At 39.3% G+C, this 25515-nt stretch overlaps 1 protein-coding gene across 2 annotated transcripts in view; it reads right to left on the bottom strand.

Moving 5' to 3' along the window:
- Window positions 1-1310: 1310 nt before the first annotated feature.
- The window catches only part of LOC146555122 (BMP/retinoic acid-inducible neural-specific protein 3-like), a 59363-nt gene continuing 35158 nt past the window's right edge, over window positions 1311-25515 (bottom strand). For both annotated transcript variants that reach the window (XM_085252042.1, XM_085252043.1), the window contains exons 3-9: window positions 24567-24757; window positions 21908-22098; window positions 15928-16033; window positions 15515-15751; window positions 10495-10717; window positions 4193-4535; window positions 1311-2618 (exon numbers count right to left, since the gene is read on the bottom strand). In XM_085252042.1, coding sequence (XP_085108168.1) covers window positions 1848-2618; window positions 4193-4535; window positions 10495-10717; window positions 15515-15751; window positions 15928-16033; window positions 21908-22098; window positions 24567-24757 — 2062 coding nt within the window. In that variant the 3' untranslated portion in view covers window positions 1311-1847. The remainder of the gene's footprint in view (window positions 2619-4192; window positions 4536-10494; window positions 10718-15514; window positions 15752-15927; window positions 16034-21907; window positions 22099-24566; window positions 24758-25515) is intronic.

The raw sequence follows: 25515 nt of genomic DNA, 5'->3' as shown, positions 1-25515 counted from the left end.
AGACAAAATCTGCTGAAAAACTTAAGACAAAGAGATGTTTCACCTATCAGCACATCAACTAACCAAAAAACCCAAAGGCTCCACCAGAACAAGTTTTGGAATAACTTGGCAATTGCACAGACCTGAATCCAGGGTTGAGGTGACCTGAGGACTGTACCAAGATGACCCAAATTTGAGATATTTGGGATGTTTTTATAAATAACACTGCCCTAATCCAAATTGCTCCATGTTGATACACTCTCAAGGTTTTAATCTGTTTTTCAATTGAATTTTACAGGTTATAGGTCACAATATAGGTGAAAGAATTATAAAATTATTTTTACAGGCTATACCAAATACACAGCTGTGGGTGCTAAGGGGGCTACCCTTAATTCACATAACGTTATCCCCACAGCATGCCCTGCATGAATTATTTTTAAAGAGGAAAGAATATCTGAGACAAATGGAACATTTTTACAAGTATATTTAAGAGCCCCTTGAAAGAGTAAATAACATTCTAATATAAACATATCACAGGTGTGGCACATTGCACCATGCATAACATTGCACACAATGTCAAATTAATTTGCTGAGTGTTACTGACATATCCAGTGCTAGTACCACCTTGTGTCCTTACAAATTAACATCTTGTGTAGGACGACGTTATGCACTGTAATCGAGTTCTTGGGGTTAACCGCTCTGTTTAATGAGGTCTCACTCACCTGAGAAACAGCCTGAACAAAGGTAAGTCTACTGAGACTGCTGAATGGTTTGTACAGTGGACCACAAGGACAGCCCACCTGCTTGTAGATATGGCACAGACATGCTGTGTTTCCTTATCTGGAAAGCTGACATAGAAAGTCATTTATGAAGCCCAGTGTAAGATTTGAACTTCAGACAGGACCTGCTGTAATGTATTCTTCCATTCTCCTTAATATCAAGTAACAGCCTAAACAACACTTAATTTTGTAATCCAAGTACTGCAGAGTTGCGCTGGTTAGTGCACCTGTCATTAGCTGTACTTTTTAACCTGCTTACTTACAATTTGCCTAAATGGATGGCGACTGTTGTCTGTAATATCATAGAAATCAACATTTAACTGGTGTTGTGCATTATGAAAAAAGTAATGATTAATTTAACTGACTAAGGTTCTTGGTGCAGACTAACAACTGTCTGGTCAAACTGGTTGTACAAATCCCTAAATACATGGTACTCTGTACTCTTGACTGTCATCCTGATCACCCCCCGAAAATTTGAACCATGCTTACAAAAAGTCTGTGATGCAATTCCTTAATACGAAAGGGACCCAAGAATTCTTCTGACAGCTGGAATGTGTTATAACGTGATGTTTTAATATCAATTTATCTACAAAATCTTGACTGACACCACTGTATTCTGGTTTCCATGGAAAGTGCACTGTCACTAAAGCAAAGGAACATATAAAAATTACAAACAAACAGACTGTACCATTTTTAACATAAATCATTTGTCATTGGTACTTACAGTATAAATGAGCAGAGTCATTTCGAAACAGGATGGTTCAACTTTATGAAGCGATATCTGAATTTCTACTGTAGACATCTTTTGTAAAGAGTTTTTGTTCTGGAGAGTTGTGTATTTCCTTACTGATCCTTCCCATTCATTATACTATAGCACTGAAGGTAGTTGCCACAAAAAAACCCCAGAACAACCAGTACAGTACATTCTTCAGCTGTCCACAGCCAATCAACTCCTGATTAATTGTAGAGTCTGGTAATCCATAGACAATGAGCACAAATATAAGCATCTGTATCACAATGGGCACAAATCCTATGTCCATGAGTTCTCCTTCTAGCCATTTACAGACTGTATTTCCTTTCAAGCAGCTGTTAACTGCACAGCTTGGTGGTCTCGTAATCCACTGAATTGGGCAGACGTGAGCTGAAGGCCTGTAAGGAAGCATGGATGCGAACCACCTCGCTGGCAGTCAGTTTGAGTCTGTGCCGGAGAAGGCAGGCAAACAGGTCCAATCTCTGTTGACCGGGAGGGGACAGCCGGTTGACCCGGTCTCGTATTTCCAAGAGCTGGAGCATAGCTGTGTCCTGGGACCCTTGAGTGTATGGGTAGTCCAGTTGCAGAATCAAGTCACGGATTGCCTCCGGGTCAAAATGCATGCTGTAGCCAAAGACCTGGATACTGTTTATCTTCATGTAGCCCAGGTTCCGAGCAGGATCTGCCATTTCTAAAGGCTCATAATAAATGCTGTCATTCAGTCCATCCTGAGTCTTTATCCTGCTACGAAGGTAGATGTGGATGGTTTCAAAGAATGTCTTCCACTTGTTGCCCAATGTCAGAGTCCAGTTGTAGCAGTCAAAGGGCAGGTCCAGTTTGGTGGCCTGCCAGTCTGGAAAATTATTCTCGTTGACAGTGATGTACCAGCTCTCTGAGTGGCTCCCGCCAAAAGGATTGATATAGAGTGTAAGGGCAGGCTCCAGGGTGCTATTCTTTGTAAGGCAGATCTGAAGGGATATTCCCAGCAGCATGTGGACCATGTTGGTCTTATACTTGTTGCTCTTAAGCGTCAGCAGCATCCTCTTCCTCCATGATGGATCAAACCAGCTGTTGAGTCGCATGTCATTGCTGATGAAGATTGCATGGACCTGTCAGACAAAGTAAATACATACTTTCAGTAAAATAAGATGCAGTGCTAAAAATAAAAATTCGATTAAAACAGATTTTTGATGGTACTAATGTTACTCATACGTTCTGGTAATCTGTGGAGGCGAGGCTTTCACTTCACCTCCATGTCTACTGGAGAAATTCTATATTTATTGGAGAACAACATGACTTTATGTGCATTACTTTTAAAGTGATAGCCAAATAAGGTGTGGAGTATTCTAAAAACTATGAGCTGCCTTTTTAGGCAACTTTATAAAAGGCATATTACAAGGCAAAAGAGCCTGGTTTGAATTGAAGAAGGCACAATGTATTTATGGTTTACACATGATATTAAGATATTAGAAATTGTGACATGCTCAGATGGAAAATTGTCCTCTGTTTTCACTGTATCTTAAGACCAAAATGTAAGATCCTTCATGGACTTTTTTTGGCACTATGGAAACCATCTTGGAAAATGTTGTTTGTTTGTTTTTTACGCATCCACATGCCAAAATCTGTCATTTAATCCACTGTCCACTGTCATTTAATAGAGCTGAATGAACCCGATTAGGGCATAAAGGATGGGTTAAAACTATACCGTGGCCTTTGGATAGAGTCAGTCTGCAATCCTTTTTGACAACATCAACATCACAAAGGAAGGCCGTGAAGGGCTTCATACTGTAGTTTCTAGAGCAGGGGTCTCAAACTTGTGGTCCGGGGGCCATCTGCAGCCCACGCCACTTCCTATATTGACATGAGGGAATATAATGCAATTTGGCCCTCGAAGTTACTTTTTTTTTCTCGGGGATGGAGGATGTGTTTGTTGTTGAGTGCAATGTTAAATTAAGTTTAATATAACATTAATAGGATGGCAAGAGTAGGAAGCAGAGAGTACAAACATGTTGAGGGATTGGCTGTGTTAGTTCAGTCAGAGAGTTATTTGTAAAGAAAACAATTTTCACTAGCAGCCAAAAACTAATGTGTACACTTATGTCTGCATTTATATTTTGTTAAATATGAACAAAATTATAGCAGGAGTGCTGCCACATGTCTGGCCAGAAAGAGAGCACCAATTTGTTTATGTGGTAGTTCAATGAAAGGCTTCAGTTAGTTAAGAGTGAGAAGAAAAAAATGTGTTCATGTTTGCAGTTTTGACTTGTTATACAATATCTTGTTTTAAAAAACAAACAAAACATTACATTTTCAGAAATATTTGTGGGTGTTTTCTTGTTTGATTTTTGTACTACTTGAACGCTAAAGCGGCCCTCACATGAGATGACAGTGCCAGCAGTGGCCCACAGCTCATTTAAGTTTGAGACCCTGTTCTAGAGTGACTCCTCCAGGTCACTTTTTCATTCCCATTTCTAGCAAAAGTAAGTAAAATAAAAAGAAACCACAAACTTTCTGTGTGGTAGGACAATAAATGGTATAAAAGAAAAAGTGGTGAAACTAAAGGGTTTCAGTCACCAAGAGGGTGAGATTTTTTACATGTGTCTTTCCAAGACTACTGCTGGGAAAAGACAGCTCAGCTCTCACTGAGCCTGACATGATTACACAAAGGCCAAAAGAAAACTACCTCAAGCCTGCGGTCAGCTCTCTGCAGTAGGTAGCCCAGCTCCAAATCCTGAAGGTCTGTCTCGAACCCCAGATAGTTCTCTGTAGAGTCTGCCACCATAGGCCTGCAGGTCCCTTGTGTCAGGGCAAAGCCTGGGTTGCAGCTCCCACAGCGGGTTTGGTTGTCTGGTGCACAGGCCGCACAGGCCAAGCCTTCTCCAACAGAGCAGGGTGGAGGCAGCTGACAGGAGCTGTGTTCATATCGGCAGCTGCAGCTGTGGAGCTCCTCTGAGAATGCACCAAGCTGGTTGTTCTCTGAGCAATATAGGAGTGACTGGAAATGACTCAGCCAGTAGGACTGAGGCCTGGTGGGGAAAAAAAGAAGACAAAGAGATAAAGGCAAAGAGGGACTGGTTATTGAACTAGCTTTAAGGATGAGCCATTTTAATAGGGAAGTGTTTTGTTAAGCCCAGGACACTTGTCTGGGTCTGCAGACAGCTTGCTTGTTAAAAAATAAAAGAAAGAAAGACCTGACATCATTTTAGTGATCATTTAGGTCATTTACAGGTCAAAAGACTTGTGCAAAAAGTTTATTTTTTTACGAAATCTTTATTTCAAGAGGTTTTGACACTTTGTTGTCACTGACTTTGTATTTACTACTTAGAAAAGCAAAACGTCCAAAGACTTTTTTTTTCATTAATTAGGTTATGCGATAGTGACAAATGATCAAACTCCATCAGCCAAAAGAAAGGTTCACAAGAGATGGCTGAAAGTTGTGGAATATTTTGATTTAACTTTGTTCTAACCTAGATCAAGTGGAACCAACTACTGTTTGACTAAAATGAGTACAACACAGTCGTCCCAGTGTCACCAAAGGACTGTCGGTTCTTTGTCAGTCCTTTTCATTATTTTCCCCAATGGGATGGTAAACTAAAACAGAACAATTCATAAGGGTTTCTTAAGGTCAATATGAAAGTTCCAGCTTGTTTGACAGCCTGAGGATGACAAAGAATTTTCGTAACACAAATATGGTACATAAAAAGACAAATATGAAAATGAATTCATTCCTGAGCAAACAACACTAAGAACTGGTATTTTGTACTGAATGGTACAGAATCCCGAACTGTTAGACCAAACACTACTGGATCTAACAATAGGTTAACACTTATAGTAGGCGTATAACGACCATTAACTCTTTTAACTTTTTTGGCATGTAGATAAAAGCTCTTAAAAGCATAAAATTCACCAATAAGGCAATAATCACATGCCCGTGAGTTTACAACCCATCATTGTTCCAGAGAGAGATTATCATTCTGAGCATTCTTACATAATGCCATTTGGTCAGTAGCCAGCAAAACTGTGAAACTTTACCTGTGTTGACTGAATCAAAATAAATATCTCGGCTAGTTATAAAATCTCCATGTCCCAATAGTTTGATATTTTTGTGCTTTATACTGAAAAGATTTGTTGTTCTATGTTTTCTAGTATAAAGCACACAAAATAATGATATTTTTATATTTTCTTTGGTAATGTGTAGATATGTAGACATGTTAACACTTAAACAAAATACTTATAGAAGTACCTGAGTCGCTCGTATTAGTTTGCTTTACTACACTTTAATATTTTATGATGTAGGTTATGCATGCGGAGACTGCGGGTACAAGCAGTTCTGGAAGGTAAAGCGTGAGAACCTGAATAGAGAGCAAGAGAAACTGTCTTTGATGAGTTAGTGACATAAATATTGGAAGTGCACAGCAGTTGTAGGGGGAGTTTAATCTCAGACATACATATAATTCCCCCATGAGCACTTGAGTTTGATTCCCTTCTGTAGGACTTTATGGCTTTTATCCTCTTTGCTTTATGAATGCAATGCTCACTCTATACCGCTGGCTTCACTTGTAGAAAAAAGGCTTCTTTGATGAGGATGCATTGAAGGAAACTTTATGCTAATCTGAAAATGTTTGCTGGATTACATTTAGGGAATCTTCCTCTGTACTCTGCTGTTATTGTGTGCTTGACAGTGGCAAGCAAGCCGGAGCTCGGAAAATCACTGATTTGAATATCAAAACCCTCTAATGGAAAATGCGGTCATGGGAAATGAACCGAAAGGACTCTTCCTTTCCATCAACCGCTACCTGTGGGTAAGGCATTTCACCTCTGACAGCTTCAGCACAGCAAAGCAGTCACCAATAGAAGACTGCGGTTGTGATTATGTACAGGCTTTGTGCTCCCCACAACTCTTTCTCCAAACCGCTGCTGTAAATCACAGAGTTTTGCGCTGCGAGGAGCCAGCAACACTGAGCTTTGATAATACAATCAAGCAAATGCAGAGCTGTGTGAGTCATTTAATTCTATAGATAAAGTACATAAAATATTATAGTCAAGCTTCAAGTAAAATACTGTGCAACATATGGTGACTTGCACATTATATACAAATGTGATAATTGAACTTATTATTCTGATTCCATTGCCATTAATCAGATTTCTAGTCTTCTGGGAAGGAAGGAAGGTTTTGGAACATGGGTGCAGGGATTTGCTACCTTTCAGTCATAAGAGCATTAGTGAGATTCAATAATGATTTTAGACGATAAGGACCGGCTCAGTTCCAATTTATCTCAAAGGTGTTGGATGGAGCTGAGGTCAGAACTTTGTGCAAGCAAGAAATCAGTAAACCGTGTATGTATTTGCACAAGATGTACACATGGGATTTGGCGGATTTAGCTGATGTCACTGATCATCCCTGTACATTGGGTTGTGTACAGTGAAATTTTTTAAAATGCACTGAAAACAAAAGCAGGAGGAAATTATATATTGAGTCTTTAGGGAACAAACATAAGAACAAAATAATGGTGAATTGTAATAGTAGCATAAAACGGATTTATAAAAAAAACAAAAAAAAACCTCTGGGTTCTGCAGGTACCCCAAGACTGAATCAAATCATTATTATCACTGTGGTATTTTACAATAATAACACTGCGCTTGAAATACTATTTCTACTGCTAATGTTCTATTGTTGGATTTGCAGTACAGGCTCCTCAGAGGAGCACTGTGCTACTTATTTTCAGAACATTTCATCATATTTATCTTCTGCTAGAGGCACTGTATATTATTAGTCAGCCAGTAACAGACCAAGCCATCAAGAACAATCAATATGAAGAACATAAAGAAGTCACCAGAGTCATGAAGTGCAATAATTGCACTTGGGCCATTTTTTTTATCTGTACAAATGAATGTCCATTAAACACTATGATTTTAAAGACAAAGTTGTCAAATCTACCAAATGCCTTGAAAGGGTCATTAAAAAGCTATTCAACACTTTTCAAGTCAAATCTTAATTACACTCTGGAAGAAGTCAAAGAGGAGAGGACTCCACCAGAGAAACATTCAAAAGTGTACATAGAAAAGGAAAAATCAGCACCTTTATATGGGAGAGATCTATGCATAAGAAAGGTATTTTCTAACCTGATTAAAGCATAAGTACTAAAAGCATCACTTGAATGGCAATGTGGAGCATTATGCATAATGGCCAAAGTTTCAGCACAAAGAGTACTGTGCTGTCTCATCATTAGCTGCTGAACAAAAGCTGAGCCGACTGCTGCTTCCACTGGCTTATTTGCTCATAATTGTCAGCGCAGTGGAAAACTAGCCCGCAGGAAGCAAAATCAATCACACATCTCCCTTCTATCGCAAGTCCTATGAACAGGATGTTAAAGAGAGACTAAGGGTGGTTTTCAAGAGCTTCCCTTTCTCTCCAAAGCCAGCTGACGCACACCCCTTTCCAAGTCTCTTTCTACTAAGTATGGAGATTTCTATGAAGACAGAAAAGAAAGGGAAGGCTTCACAGTTGATGTGCCAATAATAACGTAGATAAACAGTGCCTGGACGAGTGCGATGACACTTCCTGGCAAACTTGTGGGAATATCAGCTGCATAGATCAGTGATTAATGTGTGTTTTGGCAATGTGGTGAAGAGAATAACATTGATTAAGAAGAGGGTGCACTGAGAAACAGAAAAGAAAGAACAACAGAGACATGGGCTGGACATTAAACAGAGCAAACTCTAATAGATTAATCTGAAAGTTGATTTATGTGTTGATTTATGTCGCCATTTCTGCAGCATTACCGTGGCGGTTGAATCGAGGTGAGCGTAGTGTGACTGACAGTGATTGCTAGATTCGTCACCTTCTCCAATTGCCTCTTCTGGAAGGTAAAAGGTACCCATTACAAATGTGGATTTCTTTCAATCTTAAAAGACTAGTGTGTGATTTGTCTCCTCCAAGAAAAAGCTCAAACACTTACAAGGGCAGATCTGTACGTTTTACTGACAAATTACCTTTTTATTCTCATTTTGGGTTTCTGTTGAGTAACTTCCTGTTTCCTTTTGTAATTTTTGGTCTGTTTACACCATTATCAGTTTAACTTCCAGCCTGTGTTAGTTTTCCCTCCTCTGTGACTATATGCCCTGCCCTAATTGGTCTCCCCTGTGATATCTCTCACACCTGTTTCCAATTAGCCAATCACACACCTCTGTATTTTTTGAAAAGTGTTGAGTGGCTTGTTACTGCCTCATTATGACTTGTACAACAAGTCAAGGTGTTCGCTGGGTGGATCTATATTTTCCTGTGTACTTTTTCCTTTTGTATTAAATTGTGTTTGCTGTTACTTTTCTCTGTAGAGACCTTTTGCCTGCCTTCACTAGCTGTCTGAACTGAAGACTAGATTTTGGATCTTATCCTACCTCTGTGTGTCCTGCGCTTGGTGCCTCGTCCCCCGTGACTGTCACACTCAAGCCATAGAAATAAAAACCTTCCTCTCTCAGCAGCAAATGGTTAAGGTGCATGATGTTAGGGTTTGCCAATGCGTTCTTTTTTTAAATTAAAGGATTAATTTTTTAACAAACTTTTAGATTTTTACAAACTGCTTGGAAAAACATGCTATTAAATGAATGAATATGTGGTTGTGTGAGTGGGAAATCTTCATAGCTTCAAAAAACTAAAGGGAATAAAGGGACTTTGGTATTTGTGCTACAAAAGTACATATATATTATGTGTGTACTGTGCTTGTCCTTCCAAGTCTTCAACTATAAAGTAACTCATATTAAGGAGACAAAAAACAGCATCTCCGCAGCAAATATTAGCTAGTGACAGTCAAATCAACACACATTATAGCATTCTTCTGAGCTAGGTGACTAAATCTGGACAATTAAAACATCAAAATATTACGTAATTAAAAAAAAGTGCTTCCCTCCAAAAATAAGACAACTCTCAAACAACCCTGAAAGCAAATAGTGGATACAGGAATATACATTTACTTGCCCATCTCTACATAGATGGTGGATGCTAGGTTGTCATAGCTATCCACCTATGTGTGTGTGTCTGTAATTGTTTCAAAAAATGCAGGTGCCTTTTGCACATCACTCAATAATTCAAGTAGGTTAAACTGAACCACAGAAGTCACACATCAGAAAACATTCTGGAACAAATGTAGTGATAGTTATATTTTTAACGAAATATTGCCACACAAGCATTTATGTATAATAAATGCGTTAATAAGTCTTGGAATGTGTTACTTAATTTGCCTAAAACCAAATTTAACACTGATGTGTAAGTGTAATGTTGTCACTTAATTAGCTTAACTTGCTAATTAATCAATTCATGAATTAAGTTTTAATTAACAAAAGTCTTTATACCTCATAATTCTGTCTTTGTATTTAGACAAATTAGGGATTTTTATTCATTTTTTATGAAGATTTTCAACATTCAGACATGAAACAAGTCAAGAAACTCTGGTTTCAAAAACATTGCAGGGGGATTCAGAGTTAGGAGCTTAATGCTACAGTAATGTATGCTATGTGAACTCCTTTCTTTTGAAATGCAGCTGTAAAAACCTTGGATAAAAAATTAAAGCTATTTAAAAATGCCTGATCTGTTTTAACAACATTTCAATGACTGCAACAAGATGTACAAAAATTCTTAGCAAATGCAGGTGCAAGAGTGATTCCACAGAAAAATCTATTCCATAATCTCCCCCTATTCAAAAAGTAATTGCAAGGGTACGCAGGCTAAATGCCAGAACTACAATGGCAACTTGTTTACTTTAATCAATGTGTCTGGATTAGTCTATAGGGTAAACTTGTGATGTGCAACCTCTATGAGGAAAACCTCAAACAAGAACACTGCACCAAAAGACACCGCTTTAATGTAAAAGGCCACAGTATATAGAGTTGTGTTATGAGAACATTTTGAAGCTGTGCAGAATTATTGAGATTTAATGTGAACATAATAATGGTGAGCATGAGAATGCATGTTACTGTGGTTGTGCTCACCGTTCTCTTGGTATGCGTACTTGGGGCTGTCTGTGACATCTTTTACTGAGACTGAAGAGTTTGAAGATGACTCTCTCAGCACGTCTGGAGAGGACCCGCATGCTGTTCTCCAGCTGCTCATATCGCCACTGGAACAGGCTATCCAGGGACCACATGTGCTGTATGGTTGACATGTTCAGGAAATAGTTTTGGGGCAGCCTTGCATAGAAGGCCTTGAATTCATCTGCAACAACAGACATAGGAGAAAGAGGTAAAAGGCATAACTCATCACCACTATTGCAGTCTTACTAAGTAAGTAGAAATATTAAGAATTTATCTTGGCAATAGGACTGGGATATGAAAATATAACTGAAATAATAACCAGTTTTGTTCAGGTCAATGAGCAAAACTGTCATGACTGAATTATGCAGTCAGCCCGCTATGAAGCTGGCTTATCTTAACACACAAAATTTAAATCTCTCAATCCTCATTTCATCCACAACCAATCATTGACTGTTGGACAGCACATGATCACAATATTTTGGTTATGATAACAGACCCACACTAGTGGTTGACAGGCCCCTCCCTTTTTTTTAAGCCATGCAGCTCAACTATTAAGGACAAAGACAGCAAAATGAAAAGAACAACAAAAGCTGCTACTTCAACATGAAACATGACCAAGTTATTTCAGTATATATTGAAGATTTTAGTCAAGTGTACAGACAAAAGAAATGGGCCAAATCAGAAAATCAAAGACCTAGCCAGTGTTCACAGCAGTCCATAATAAAGGTGTTAACTGTACCCTATGTAGTGCAATTATTTATTTAGGAGGCACCACTGTTGGGAAAAGTAAAACCATCCATGTATTTAAGTTATTTTAGTCAAAATGTATTAAAAAGATCTTTGAAACAATCCTGCAATACCTTTGGTGACCCTGTAACTCCAAGAGTATCGTATTCGTGAGACTTCATGAGACTTTTCTCCCAAAATCAAAACATAAATAAATTGCACATTACAAGCAATACACTGAAATAAAAGGAGAATGTGGAAAATATAATAAAATTAAACCTTATACATGCAAATTAATATTTAATTTTATTTCAGAAAACATCAGGCCGCATCATATCTTTAAGACATTGAGCATTATTATCATCCCAACAGAGCATCTTGCTCTCAGACTGCAGGCTTGCTTGTGCTACACTCCCGTCTCTTCCATCCCCATGTGATTATACACCATTACTGTCATGGTCTCACGAGTCCAGATCTGGTTTGGTTCCTTGACAATTAATGCATGTCATTAAACTGTGTCTTCGCTCTACCATCGTTTGTATTTTCTCCTGTCTCCCTCACTTGTTCTCTGTGTCCTCACCCCCCACCCGAATGCAGCAGATGGCCACCCCTCCCTGAGCCTGGTTCTGCAGGAGGTTTCTTCCTGTTAAAAGGGAGTTTTTCCTTCCCACTGTGCTGCTCAAGTGCTTGTTCACAGGGGTTTGTCTGATTGTTGGGGTTTTCTCACTAATATTGTATGCTGTTTTTTTTTTGTTTTTTTTTACAATATATAAAGTGCCTTGAGATGACTGTTGTTGTGAATTAGGGCTAGATAACTAAAAATGAATTGAATTCAATTTTTAGTGCATTTAATTTTTAAGTTTGCCCAAAGTGTCGTACAAAAACAAATCAAGAGATAAAGCGAAAGCCAAAACCAGTCACATTAAATGGCCTGTATTTGTATAGTGCTTTTCTAGTCCCTAAGGACCCCAAAGTGCTTCACACTACATTCAGTCATTCACACACACTGGTGATGGCAAGCTACATTGTAGCCACAGCTGCCCTGGGGCGCACTGACAGAGGCGAGGCTGCCGGACACTGGCGCCAACGGGCCCTCTGACCACCACCAGTAGGCAAACATGGGGTTAGTATCTTGCCCAAGGATATATGGCATGGGATCGAACCACCGACCTGGGATCGAACCACCGACCTTCTGATTAGTGGCTGACCTGCTCTGCCACCTGAGCTACAGCCACCCATTAAAACACATTTTACTAAGTTCATTGCTACACTGCTAGATATCTGATTTATATTTTATTGTACTAAGATGGTCAGTAGTAGATCAAATCATTATGTATTTGAAAGTAACTTTTCATTTACACTCTTCTTTTCAAAAAATTGTGTCAAGACTGTTGTGGCGGGGTGTGGTCTGCGGTGCCGCTGCAGGGGAGGCGGACGCACCTGAGTGGCATCCGCACTCATGCCTCGTCGGCTTAAAGGCTGAACTAGATCCTGTACTGTTGTTGTTGTTGTTGTGGAAGAGTTCAGCTGAGAGCTGAAAACCTGCTGCTCTGTCTGTGTGTGTGTGTGTGTGCGTGTGTGTGTGTGTGTATGTGTGTGTGTGTGTGACAACAGCAACTGGTGAATAAAAGTATGCTGAAGAGCATGGAAACGTGGTCCGGTCTGTCGTGCATCTATTACAACTGTGAAAAATGGGGAAAAAAATGAGATGGTGCATATTGTCTTTACCTTTGACATTTTATTGTTTTTTTGTTTTGTTTTGTTTATTTTAGAGATATATAATTTGTTGGCCAAAACATGTTTAAAAGAGAAAAAAACTAGTACCGTTCCAGTTACCATTTATAATGCATCCCTATGCCATCATGGATACTGAAATTTAAAGCATATGCTTAAAGTTAGTTTCCTCTGTCCTCTTTTGTGTAATGAATACGCATCCACAATTACATCCACGATTTCCAAAAGTAATTTCATACTTGTATTGATCAGACTGCAGTAATTTTCTTCAGACTCTGTGAGTGAGATCTTGCTAGCAGAATTTCTGGAATGTGTGTATATTTATCTTCTATGCTAGTTTTGTCTGTTTGTTTTTTTTAAACTTGCATTTGTAGATGCTGCAAACCGTGTTTGCTAACAGCTACTTTTGGAAGTACTTCTAAGTATATTCACTGACTTCTACTAGAGAATCATGACTATATTAAATGGATATAGGTTCTATGTATTAAACAGGGCTGTATGTTAGCCTTACCTAAACTGTAATATAAGGATATGTTGCCATTAAGTGGGAGAAGTCTAAAAACTGTATGGTATCAGCTGTGGGATTTTACTTTCACACAGATTAACAGCTTGGATGAAAAAAATTCTGCATGACCTTACTGTGAGTTTTCTGTCCATAATGTGTAGGATGCTAACAAGGAAAACCTTTATGGCTTCCTGCCATAATTGACTTCCTGCAGCGGCTAGTTCGTGTAGGATATTTATCTATTGGTTCCGCAGTTTGAGGCAAACAAACAAGGAGCCTTTTAATGTCGACACATTTTGGCGGCCTTGTCTGTTTTGACTACAAATGTAGACTTTGGAGTACCTGAATAGGGACGGCATCTGGCAGCTGGTGCTATGCAGAGTCACTTCTCACCCTTTCATCATTTTCAGTAAAGCCCAAAAAAAAATTGGGTGCACTTTGGAGCAGAAAGATATATTTCTCTCTCTGTGGATCATGGCTCAAATTTGAGAAAGCAAAATCTGAAAAAGCATTGCGACAAAAACAGTTTTTATTTGATGCTGAAAGCATTGTAATTAAACAATTATGATGTAAACAGCCTTATTGGTGTTAAGAAATGTCTCGTTATCAGCAAAATTGCACATATACTGTGGGCGATCGTGGCTCAAGAGTTGGGAGTTCGCCTTGTAATCGGAAGGTTGCCGGTTCGAGCCCCGGCTTGGACAGTCTTGGTCGTTGTGTCCTTGGGCAAGACACTTCACCCGTTGCCTACTGGTGGTGGTCAGAGGGCCCGGTGGCGCCAGTGTCCGGCAGCCTCGCCTCTGTCAGTGCGCCCCAGGGTGGCTGTGGCTACATTGTAGCTTGCCATCACCAGTGTGTGAATGTGTGTGTGAATGGGTGGATGACAGGTTGTGTAAAGCGCTTTGGGGTCCTTAGGGACTAGAAAAGCGCTATACAAATACAGGCCATTTACCATTTACCATATACTATGTGAATTAAGATCATCTGAGGCCAGCAGTTATAGAAGAATAGATATATAATGTATCCTTTTATCACCTGTTGTTTCAGAATTAGGAGTCTTTATTCTTGGTTGGATTTAGATGGTAAATGTTCTGCACTTATATAGTTATTTAGGCATGTTCTAAAGCTCGTTACAATGCCTGTCAGTTACGCTTCATATACTCAGCTGCCATGCAACGTGCTCCTCTTGGCATTCAGTCTTTTTGAAGGACACTTCAGCAAATGAAGAGGCTGGGGATCAATCTGCCAAACCTGCAATTATTGGACAACCCGCTCTTCCACCTGTGCCACAGCCAGCCTTTATGACTTCTGCTTCTGCTGATAAAGCAGCGAGCTAAAAATCGGCACTTTCCCCTGCTAAAGGACACATTTATGACACCTGTGGGTGTCTATATTCTGGGCACGCTCCTGCCCTAGCTTCACAGCCAGCTACTAGAACATAAAGTTTGAAAGTAATTGCACTTAGGGATATTTCAGGCAAATCTCAAGACTGGAAGAAAAAAAAAAAAACCATCAATTTTGATTTCATCTGAGTAATAATCACCAAGGCTTGGTGACCGAGCACAGCAATAATAACCAAACATTATGCTTAGAGGTTCCATTCAAACTCTGTTTCACTGGTGATATGAAAAGCTGGACGGAGAATAAATGGGTTTTATAGCTGCTTAATCTGCTCCAGACATATTGTAAACTACCTGAGCCGAAAGCTGTTGATTTTTTTTTTTTTCTAATCTGGTCATGTTGCGTTGTTAATTTGCTATATCCAGACAGGATGCCAGGATCCCCAGTGCTCAGTCAACTATAATAGTTTACCTATAAATCATAGAATAGGGAGGGACATACATAGAGAATTCTCACTCAGATTTAATGGTGCAGATAAAACAGCTGAAATCATCCCTACTTTCACTCGTATAAATGATTTATATTCAAACTGTCTGATTTTCCTGAATTTAAATGAGGATTGCGACGTGAAAGGCTCCAATAATGCATTTTTTATCAAGAGGCCCTCCTCACCTGATTCTTCAAATTCCTTATACAGCATGCCCCATGTCTCGGTGACTCTTTCCAGGCTCTCCTCCATGGCTTGAATGTCCATGTAGGGGCAGTTGCACTCTGGGAACTTGGGGTCACAGCTGCACCAGCAGTCACTGTCCTTGCAGACAAACTCACCCTCTCCATTGCAGGCTATGTAGCTGAGAGCCGCCTGTACAAAACTCTCTCTCAAGTAGTCTGGAAGGATCACTTGCAAGCCTGTAAAACAAAGCTGGGTTTAGTTTTGTCATCAAACTGAGACCTTGGAGAGTCAGTCTGCTGCCAGAGTGTGTAACACACTTAATGCAATCTAGAAATCCCCATATTTCTGTCTTTTCAGATAAAATATATAATATCATGACAGTCACAATAAAAGTGGTAGAAATTCAACAAACCTTGCAGCTGGACTTTATTTTCAGGGCTCTGAACCAGCACCGAGCTCACAGAATCAAGGTTGTCATAGTTACTGCATCCAAGAGGACCTGTGCGGGTCTCTGTCACCTGGGCAACAACAAATAAAAGGCTCATTTATAAATTCCCAACTGCATCCATTTTAGGACAAGTGCATGATTAAGTTAGATTTCTTTATAGAAAAATATGCTTAAAGGTACTTCTACATTTCAGGCACAAATGGGGCATAGTAGGTCACAGAAAATGTACCTTATGCAACATAAATGGCTGTCTCGCCTCTGATTAAATAAAGTAGTTCCTCCATAATCGATTGCACTAGTGAATGTGAAAGGAATGGAAACGAGGTTAAGCTCATTTTGATTCCTCTAAATTGCTGTAAGAGTGCTTTGTTGCACTTATTTCTATGCAAGAAGTCGACTTTTCCTTTTTTTCCCCAACCCCAGCCACTGATTGAAGATGTTTCGATTGACCTTTGTCACAAAGCCTCTCCAACAGAGACTCTGTTTTCACTTCATTTGCAAGACAAGATCCTATTTCAGCTCTCTCCTTTTTTCTTTCCATGACATAGTGAGGAGCACCTAACACTTTCTCATTTTTCTCTCTTTGTGGTTGCGGGACACCATATTTTGTTCAGTGATTTGTCCTGGTCAGGCTTGTCAGAGGACAGTTGGTGTAAAGTGACAGATGGATGAGGCAAGACAATAAGGGTCAGACGATCGGTAGCGCCATCACAGAGGGCTGAAGGGCTTGGGAACTAATATCAGGCCGGTGCTGGAGAGAAGTGAAAACTCAGTACGGGGCTCTTTAATCAAAAGCCTAATCCAGAAGAAAGATTCGGAAGGAAGAATAAATATCCTCTGTGAATGGGAAAAGGAAAATGGAAGATAATTTGAGTGCAATTCTCTGACTATAATATTTATATCACATTATAAATCCCTTGTTTCCCTTATGAGGGATTTTAATGCCGATATGACTGTGAGGAAATGAGATACAATGCTGGCTTTCAGACCCCATGAATATTGAATCCATATAAGGAATTATTTGATATGCCATATGATATGCCATATGGCAAAACACTGAGTGATGAGCAGAGCATTCAATTTCCGCTTTGCTTAGCAGCTGCTATTCACTGTAGATACATTCTGGTATATTAAAAATACTTAATAGGACATTATTGGCCACCTGTACCTCAGCGCAAGACTACATGAGGGATGGAAGCAAATGTGGAAGATGAAAGTGGAAAATGTGTGTCTTTGTCTGGCCATTTTCTTTACCATCTCAAATTATAGTCCAGTGGCAGTATTCACAAACATTCTGCAAAACCCTCCCAGAAAACTGTTCATTTAGCCTTAAAGCGTCCAGCAAGAAGTGTGAGCTTAGGAGTGATTGACAAAAACTTCTTTGGGGGAGCGAGGAGCTAAAATTATAACCTTAGTGCAGTGGTCTGGCTGACCAGGCTGGCACACGCTTTTAAAGATGAGGAAAATTGACACCCCACAGGTACACGAATGCTTCCACTAAAGTCAATTACAATAGATACATGAGACGCGAGAGGTAATGATAAGCGTGTGTGTGTTGTGTGAGCATGCTGCAGACACCGTCTCTGCAAACGTAAAAAAAGGAACAGGCCTTCCATTTTTGTTTTTTATCTTTTATGCAAGGTGTCTGTGGAGGAGTGAGGGAGTGTGGGAGTTTGGGCGTGTGCCAGAAAAACAGAACAATATAATGGAAACAATACATGTGCATTCAGATTCCTCTAGTAGCTACTTACATTCTGCCACATAGCTGCACACGGCTGTGCAGGATGCATTAAAAAATGCTGCTTTTGCGGTATCCTTTTCAAATCCTGATATTTGTTTTATGTATTTTCCGTGACATGGGCCACAAACACTAACCGTGCATGATCTAATCTGTAGTGTTGTCATTTCATCGAACCGATCTCTGTGACTTCCCAGTTTTTAGCTCACTTAAGGGCTATTTATGGTGGAGATCGACCAGCCGGGAAACTGAATTGGCCAATTTTCAGTGTTCTCAGCGTGGACCGGTGACGGACCGCCTCACACACAGTGCTTAACACATTTCTTAGATCAAGGTTTGTGCCAAAGCTGTCCTAAATGAACGGCATTAGTAATAATCAAAATCATTTCGTATGTTTCTGTCATTGTTAATCCATTAGTAAACGCAAGCATACTTTTTCATAAAATATAATTATTGGTGTTATTCATCATTTTTCAAATGTCAGTTTTATTTAAAAAAAAAAGCAGAAAAATAATAAAGCAAATTATTATTTTTTATTAAGATGTAAAATGACAGTTACCACATAATTATTGGCAATAATTATAATAAAAGTGTGAAAACTCTGACTCACACATATGACATGAACCTGAGCTAATATCTGACTAAGTTAGCATTAGTGACTGGCTGTTATGAAATGATGTCTCTGTTTCATAGTTGCTGTTTCTGTTAACCTGATGGATTTCAGGTCCATTCTCACTTCCTGTTTAGTTTTTGACAAATCCTAAAAAATTACAAACTTTATCTCAGAAATTCTGTTTTCTAAAGCTACTCTTCATAAATTGATCCATTCCCTAACAGGAATAGAGATACATGCAAATTTTCCTAACAAGAGAGAGAGAGAGAGAGAAGTGACCCCTGCGCTGCAGACAGCAGAAATGTGCGGGCTAAAAAACATAAAAAACCAGCCTTCTCAATTGCCTCCAACTGCCCTTATGAGTGTGTCAATTTGTGGCTCTGTGTGTGCAGTATGTCTATGACTGATTTATTATTTTTCTCCTTGGTATCTTCATGCTAGACATATCCTGTGAGAAAAAACTAGTTTGAAGGAAATCATAAATGACCACAGCAGCTGCCTATCTGCTCTGTGATAGTTCAGCCACCAATCGATCGAGTCACAAGACTGGGCGCACTCAAATGTGAGCCACAAAGCCCAATAAATTGACTGTCCACAAGAAGGAAATATCAAAACCAGACGATCCTGCTGTTTTCTACTTCGTGACCGGCACACTGTGTTTAGATGGGCTGGCAAATATGGTGTGAGTCAGGTGGGGAACTGACCATTGATTCAGTCTAGGAAATTCTCAAATTGTAGCAAAACTGCTCCCCTCTGTTCTCTAACAACTGCAGTCATTACTCATTGTACAAACAAGCTGGTCCAATCAGACTCTCCTCTGCACTGTGACTTCTTGAATAAAGCCCAGATTTCCAAAGTCGTCCCCCCCGGCAAACCACAGCAAAGTGCTTTTTCTTCGAAATGAGCTTCAAATTTCTCTTTGCATGGAGACCGCCGGAGGGGGCCTTTGCCTCACCTGCAACCCTCTCATTCATTCCTCAAGTTCAATTCATGCAGGTCTGTTCTGCTACTGTACGGGTCAACACCCTGTGGAAATGATGCGCAAGTGTGGAGGAATCTGTCGCTCCTTTGACTCTCTTCCCACCAGCGTTGGAGGTGAATGTCTCCTCATACTACTTCCCACCTGTCAGTTACACCAGATGACTGCCTTTGGAGCATGAAAGCAACACTCTCTCGTCTTCTCTTCGCGTCTGTAGCTTCAGAAGAAAAAAAAAAACTGAAAAAAGCCCTGATTCCCAAGAAATGAAACAGACAAAAGTTTCTGCCTCTCCACCTCACATGTGCCTGCCTGATCTGCAGAAAGAAATATCCAATCCTCCCTGAACACAATGTAGCGAGAGGACAGAGCTTTGATATAAGTAGGGGGGATCTGATTCATGTTCTGCTACAGCAAAGAAAGCGTCACTTCACAGGACCACCGCCGCTGTGTACCGAGAAATGAAAAAGGTAGAAAAGAAGGGTCATCCCTCCCTCTGTCACCCTATTAACCCCATGCTACCTGAAGGTGACAACTGGAGGCAGAAAACTGTCGTGAGGCGTGTTTCACAAGGCTCATTTATCTTTCCCTCACCATATGTGCTCATCACGGAGCTTCCTCCAGACTCGGATGTGCTTGCAGCTGAAGATCGTATCTCATCACAAGCGGGAGGATAAAAAGTATAATCTTCTGCTTTATTTTCACTGGCGTTATCGCCGTGTTTTAACAAGGGAAAGCGTTAACAAAGGAAACAGTACTGCACCCACAACCATTTTTACCAGTTTTCAAAAGCTAAAAGGTTGAAATTAAAAATTATAGATCTCTGATAGCTCATAAGAGGAAAACTTTTATTCATCATTTATAGAATAATAACAGTTATATGCAACTAGGCAATATATTTTTAATGCTTTTCATTTAGTACTGGTCTTTAAAATTTACGAGATGTTTTTATGTTTATCTTTTTGAGAATTGCAGGAATAAACCTACTTTTTGCTATCGCGCATATTAGATGTATTATCATGTATAATCATTTCCTATGTTAACAATTGTCTTGTCTTGTCTTGTTGCCTAGCAACTGTAGTTGTTTAGACACAATTTAAAACTATGAGCCAAAAAGAGCTTGATTTGATTAATAGATAATACGGAGCTATGAAAAAGTGTTTGTTTTAATTCAGCTGCATTGGAGGGCTGTTGAGTGTGGTTAAGTTTATGTCAAAACATCTCAGATTTATTTCTGGTATTTGATTAGGCTAGTTTTTTTTTTTTTTTTTTTTGAGCCATTCAGAGATAGTCTTGCTGGTGAGTTTTGAATCAGTGTCAAGTTTCAGGGCAAAGCTATAGCTGACCCAAGCATAGTTCCCAGAGGGTGGAAACATATAGTGTAGTTGATTTGTGTGGGAATCATAGCCATGAGGAGCAAAGCTGAAGAGCTGGAAGCTGTGGATGGGAAAGTGTGTGGCAGTGGTGCAACTCTTAGTGTTCTTCTTCAAACAATTAGAAAGCATTAGTTACTTTCTTGATGAATTTTAATATGTGTGTCATGTTCAGTCTATTCAGTAAAAAGCTAGCACTCATTGCTAAAAACCCATTTTCATTTTAAAGTTTTACACACTCATCAGTTACAACAATTAAAAGACTGGTATGTGTTAATTATCTTGTTTGTTGAAGTAGAAGTTTTGAATTTCTGCATTTCCCATTCCTCATGAAAGTCTAAAGCAACTGCAACATAATTCAATCACATGAAATGAATCTTAAATTCCTTTTATGTCCAGTTTTGACACTGCTGCGGCAGGTGGTTAAAATGACCCCCATGGTGGTTCCAGTGGGTTCTAGTGCTAAATGGCAACAGTATTCCCACCCACTTCTACCTGTGTTTTCATGAAAATGAACCTTGTAATGCAGAAGCAATACAAAGGAAGGTTTGTTGGACATAGTTTGATGTTTGCAATGAGAAAACAATCCTTGTCTGTCTGTCTGTCTGTCGTAGTATTAACACAAAAATTACTCAATTCACTGAACTGAATTCATATTTTTATACCCAAATTTGATATAAAAAATGAAATCATTCAACTGGTGATTTTTTTTTATCTGTTGAAAGTAAATAACTGTAATTTGACAGGTTTATCACAAAATGATGATGTACTTTAGTATTGTTTCTCATTGTTTGCAAAACTTGAAAATTCATGAATAACAACACTAATTGTAGTTTAGCATCAGAAATATTATTTTGATTAAAGAACTTACTCATGCTAATGGATGAACCATTACAGACACGAGAAATATTATTTTGGTAATTACCAAGTGTGTTATTTTAGTGCAGCTTTGGCATAAATCTTACATTGGGTGGGGCTCTAATACATTTTTAGGCACTATATATAAGAGGAGTCTGATTTAGCTCCAAGTATGCAGCAGAAGTGAAATAATGTTCCAAGTTGAGAAGGAGAGAGAGTGATCTACTGAGAGCACAAGTGTTCTAGCCTTAGATTATAGTATAACCATGTCAGTTTACTGTCATTGTGATTTGACTGATGGATAAAAACTGAACTAGATAGAAGCTTTAATAATGTGTAAAGTTAAATATGTCCCTATATAACTCATAACAAGCACACAAAGATACCTTGATTGCAGTGGAGGCGATCTGGATGTGGTGCAGCTTGCGCAGAGTGCTCTCCCTGTCGATGAAGTAGGAGGCAGCCAGCTGGTGCAGAGCTTCCAGAGTCACAGTGGAAGAGTTGCCCGAGTAATCGCTCACCTCTGCTTTCTTACTCAGTTTTCGCTTATCCACAAATATGGTTAAGGCCTCTTCTCCTGCAATTAAAAGATAATCAAATTTAATTGTTTTCAAATGGCGCTCGGAGTTTTAGAAAAGGGAATAGAGAGTTCACATTGCTTATTGAAATTAAGGCCCTTCAATTTTTTTTTTTAACATAAAGTCAGGGTCAGTAGCTCTGACCCTGACTTGTTTGGGGTTTTTTTTTAGTTGCTTTTCTTTATCGTGGAGCTCAGATCTTTTCACTTGCATTTTGTCATACCTGACCAAAGCTCATTATGCATGTTAATAGATTTTTTTTAATTAACTGAAAAAAGAAAATTTCCCATAAAGTATTTTGAGGGATTTTTAGCCTTCATTAGGACAGGACAGGCTCGGTAGACAGAAAGAACACACATCCACCAGGTGAGCTAAACCAGCACAACTAAACAACCTAAAGTTGACATTATTTGAAATTTTGAAAAGGGGAAAATGTCAGCAGCATTTGAAGCATATAGAACTAGAATGTTATAGATGTTTTCCCGCATAATGTTACATAGGTGGTCTTTAAAAGACACTTAGAACATGAAATAAATAAATGCATTCTAGGATTCAACTTTTCCCGAAGGCATTTATTTCTAGTGTCACAATATTTTGCAGCAGAGCTTCAAAATGAGACCTTCCCCAAACCTCTCTGTTGCCTCTAATAACCTCTGTGTAAAGAACTCTGGACAAATATTATCAAAAACACCAAGAATAAATGATTGTTTGAATAAAATCCACCCAGTGCTGCCTTTCTTCAAGCGCATGTAAGCTAAAGCAAGCATGCCTGCAAATACAGATGAAGATCATGTGCAAGCTCTTCCACATATGTAGCTAAATGCATTAAGTGTCACTGAGGTCAACTACTTCATTCAAACTTTAGGAGCTGATCTTGTACCTCAGCTAATCCTTTCATGATTGCTTTATTAGCTAGCATTGATGCAAATGGTCTTTCAATTGATAGGGTACTTTAAAACCTGCTGAGAGATACATGCACCAAACTCCAGGTGGTTGTGAGCACAGCGACAGCAGGCGCCTCTGAAGCATAAAGACACTTGACCATAATTAGGATAAGTCACGTCACCCCGAATCAGACGGCACTGATCACTGCAATCAGGACTTCATAAGTCTAGGAGCTGTGATGCAGCACACTTGGAGCTCTGAGAGTTCCCAAGACACTGCACATCATATTTCTCATCATAATGCAGTGCTAATGCTTCAGGGCCATTTTCTGCCCACTGCCTTTCTTACTCAGCTGCTGAAGGGCAAGCTCTTAATATTGCAATCTATTTATTAATTTCATTAAGTCCATATGTTTCCGAACACAGAGGCTATCCATTCAGAACCACAGAGGCATATCACTGGCAAAGATCCAAGGCAAACTCCTCATTCTCCTCTCTTCATACCACTCAGTCCTGGCTGAGAGCCAGAGTGCAGGGCTGCATCAGCTCTGGTAGCTGGGAGGGTTGCATTTTATGCATCTACTCACAACAGCGACCTTTTCAAAGCCAGGAGTTGCGTCTAAAGTAATTGACATGTGTTGTTTTGTAAAAAGCAAATGTGCTTTTCAAGACTTGCCCGGGACTCTCCAGCATCTTAAATGACTTTTTTTTTTTTCGTCTCTTGAGTCAGAGAACTATTAGTGCTTATCCATTCATCAGCCGGTAGAAAATCAAAAGTACCGTGGCTGTGACTGGGAGTGGGAGTGGCAGGTTCACGATACACAGGCTTTTACATGTATTCATACATCTCTGGAGACCAATTTTCTGAGCTGCTAGTGGCATATAATTCCACTGTGATGTGTTTTTCGGTTACTCTGAGTGTATTGCATTATTATGTCCCGTCCATCTGTTTTCCATACAGACCACCTGGAAAACCAAATTTTAAAAGCTTTTACCACAAATTGCATACTTTATTTAACCCCAGATCACCTGAGTGAGAACTAGTTCCTTAAAGCACATTTCCCTGTTTATTCTAAGCTGTAATATATGGGCTAAGTAGTTCTACGCTGGAGTAGCAACATTGCTCTTTTATTTCTGTTAGTCATTTGCAGGTGCTGACCTGGGACCAAAGTCTTTTTGCATCATTCATTATTTAGCTCTGAAAGCATGTCAGAGATATGAAAATCAGGATCAGAGCTGTGACTTGAGCAAAACTGCCTAGCTGAATATCTAAATAGGTAGTTACTGCTGATAAGATCTGCCAGCAACAGATTTCATAGAAGAACGCTTACCAAAAACTGTAATTTCATCTGTTAAATCTGTTTTGCTCCAGTGTGTCATTTTGACCCTTCAACTTCAATTTTATTTCTTATTTTGTCTGAAGTTCATGGCAAAAATGGAAATGTGCACATACACATAGTTTCAACAGTTCTTCCAAAGTGTGATCTAATCTAAAAACAGCAGCTACATGGTGGTCCTGAACTGCCCAAGGAAACAACAGTGAATCGTAAAACAATCGATAGAGGATGGTTAATAATTGTTACCTCCCAGGGTAGCTGACAACAGGAAGTGAGTCCCATACTTCCTGATCAGGCTGTCAGTGATCATCTGGGTGGTGGGCCTGCGGCCCAAGAGTCGGATGTTCCTGATGAACTCAGGAGTAAGAGGTAACGGAGACTCCAGAAAATCTCTCCTTTCCACCGCCAAGTTGTTCACCTTCCATCTTCCAAACTCCCTGGAAAATGAGAAGTGATTATTATTAATATCCACTAGATTAGGGTTTCTAAGTGATAAGAGAAAATAAGATTACCTGAAAACAAATGAAAACAAGATTTGCGCAACTTTAGACTTATAGCAAACAGCTTGTAGTTCTGAAGCAGACGTGCTCACTGGTTCACACCGATTAACAGATGAAAATAATGTGCCAAGATATGCAGAAATGCACCAGCAAAGAAGAAGACAGCAGCTTAGCAAAGAGAAAGAAAAAAGCACATATAGAAGAGTATAGACAGATTATATTTTGTTGATTAACACTACATGTAAAAGTAATCTTCATTTAAAAGAAAAGTTCACATGACTTTCAATCATTTATGCAGCTAAAATATGTCATAATCACTTATTACAGGTTCTTTAGTATTTTCTCTGTATTCTGGCCTTTTTACATAATGGCAAATTGAATTGCTTTGATTTGAACTGTTGCTACACTTAGCAATGTGATATATGGAAACTTCATGCTATAAAACTCCTTGAAAAGCCTTCAGTTGATCCAAAACGTCACAGCAACATTATAGAATAAACAATTAGGAGTGGAAAAACATGGCTTAAAGTAGTCATTATGGCATCACTTCTTCTAAGGTAAAAGAGTTGACCACGTTTGCATATTAGAGATACAGTGACATCATACAGATAGATCTTCTGCCTAAAACTGAGCTGAATAAATTACACGAAGAGACAGAAACAGCAAAGACAGAGAAATAGTGAAAGAAAGAGTAG

Source organism: Mchenga conophoros, linkage group LG17, assembly GCF_057382185.1.
Source record: "Mchenga conophoros isolate Kocher_MC1m ecotype Shallow Benthic linkage group LG17, M_conophoros_male_GT1.1, whole genome shotgun sequence".
Taxonomy (NCBI): domain Eukaryota; kingdom Metazoa; phylum Chordata; class Actinopteri; order Cichliformes; family Cichlidae; genus Mchenga; species Mchenga conophoros.
The sequence above is the reverse complement of the archived record's forward strand: the minus strand, read 5'-3'. Positions and strand labels throughout refer to the sequence as shown.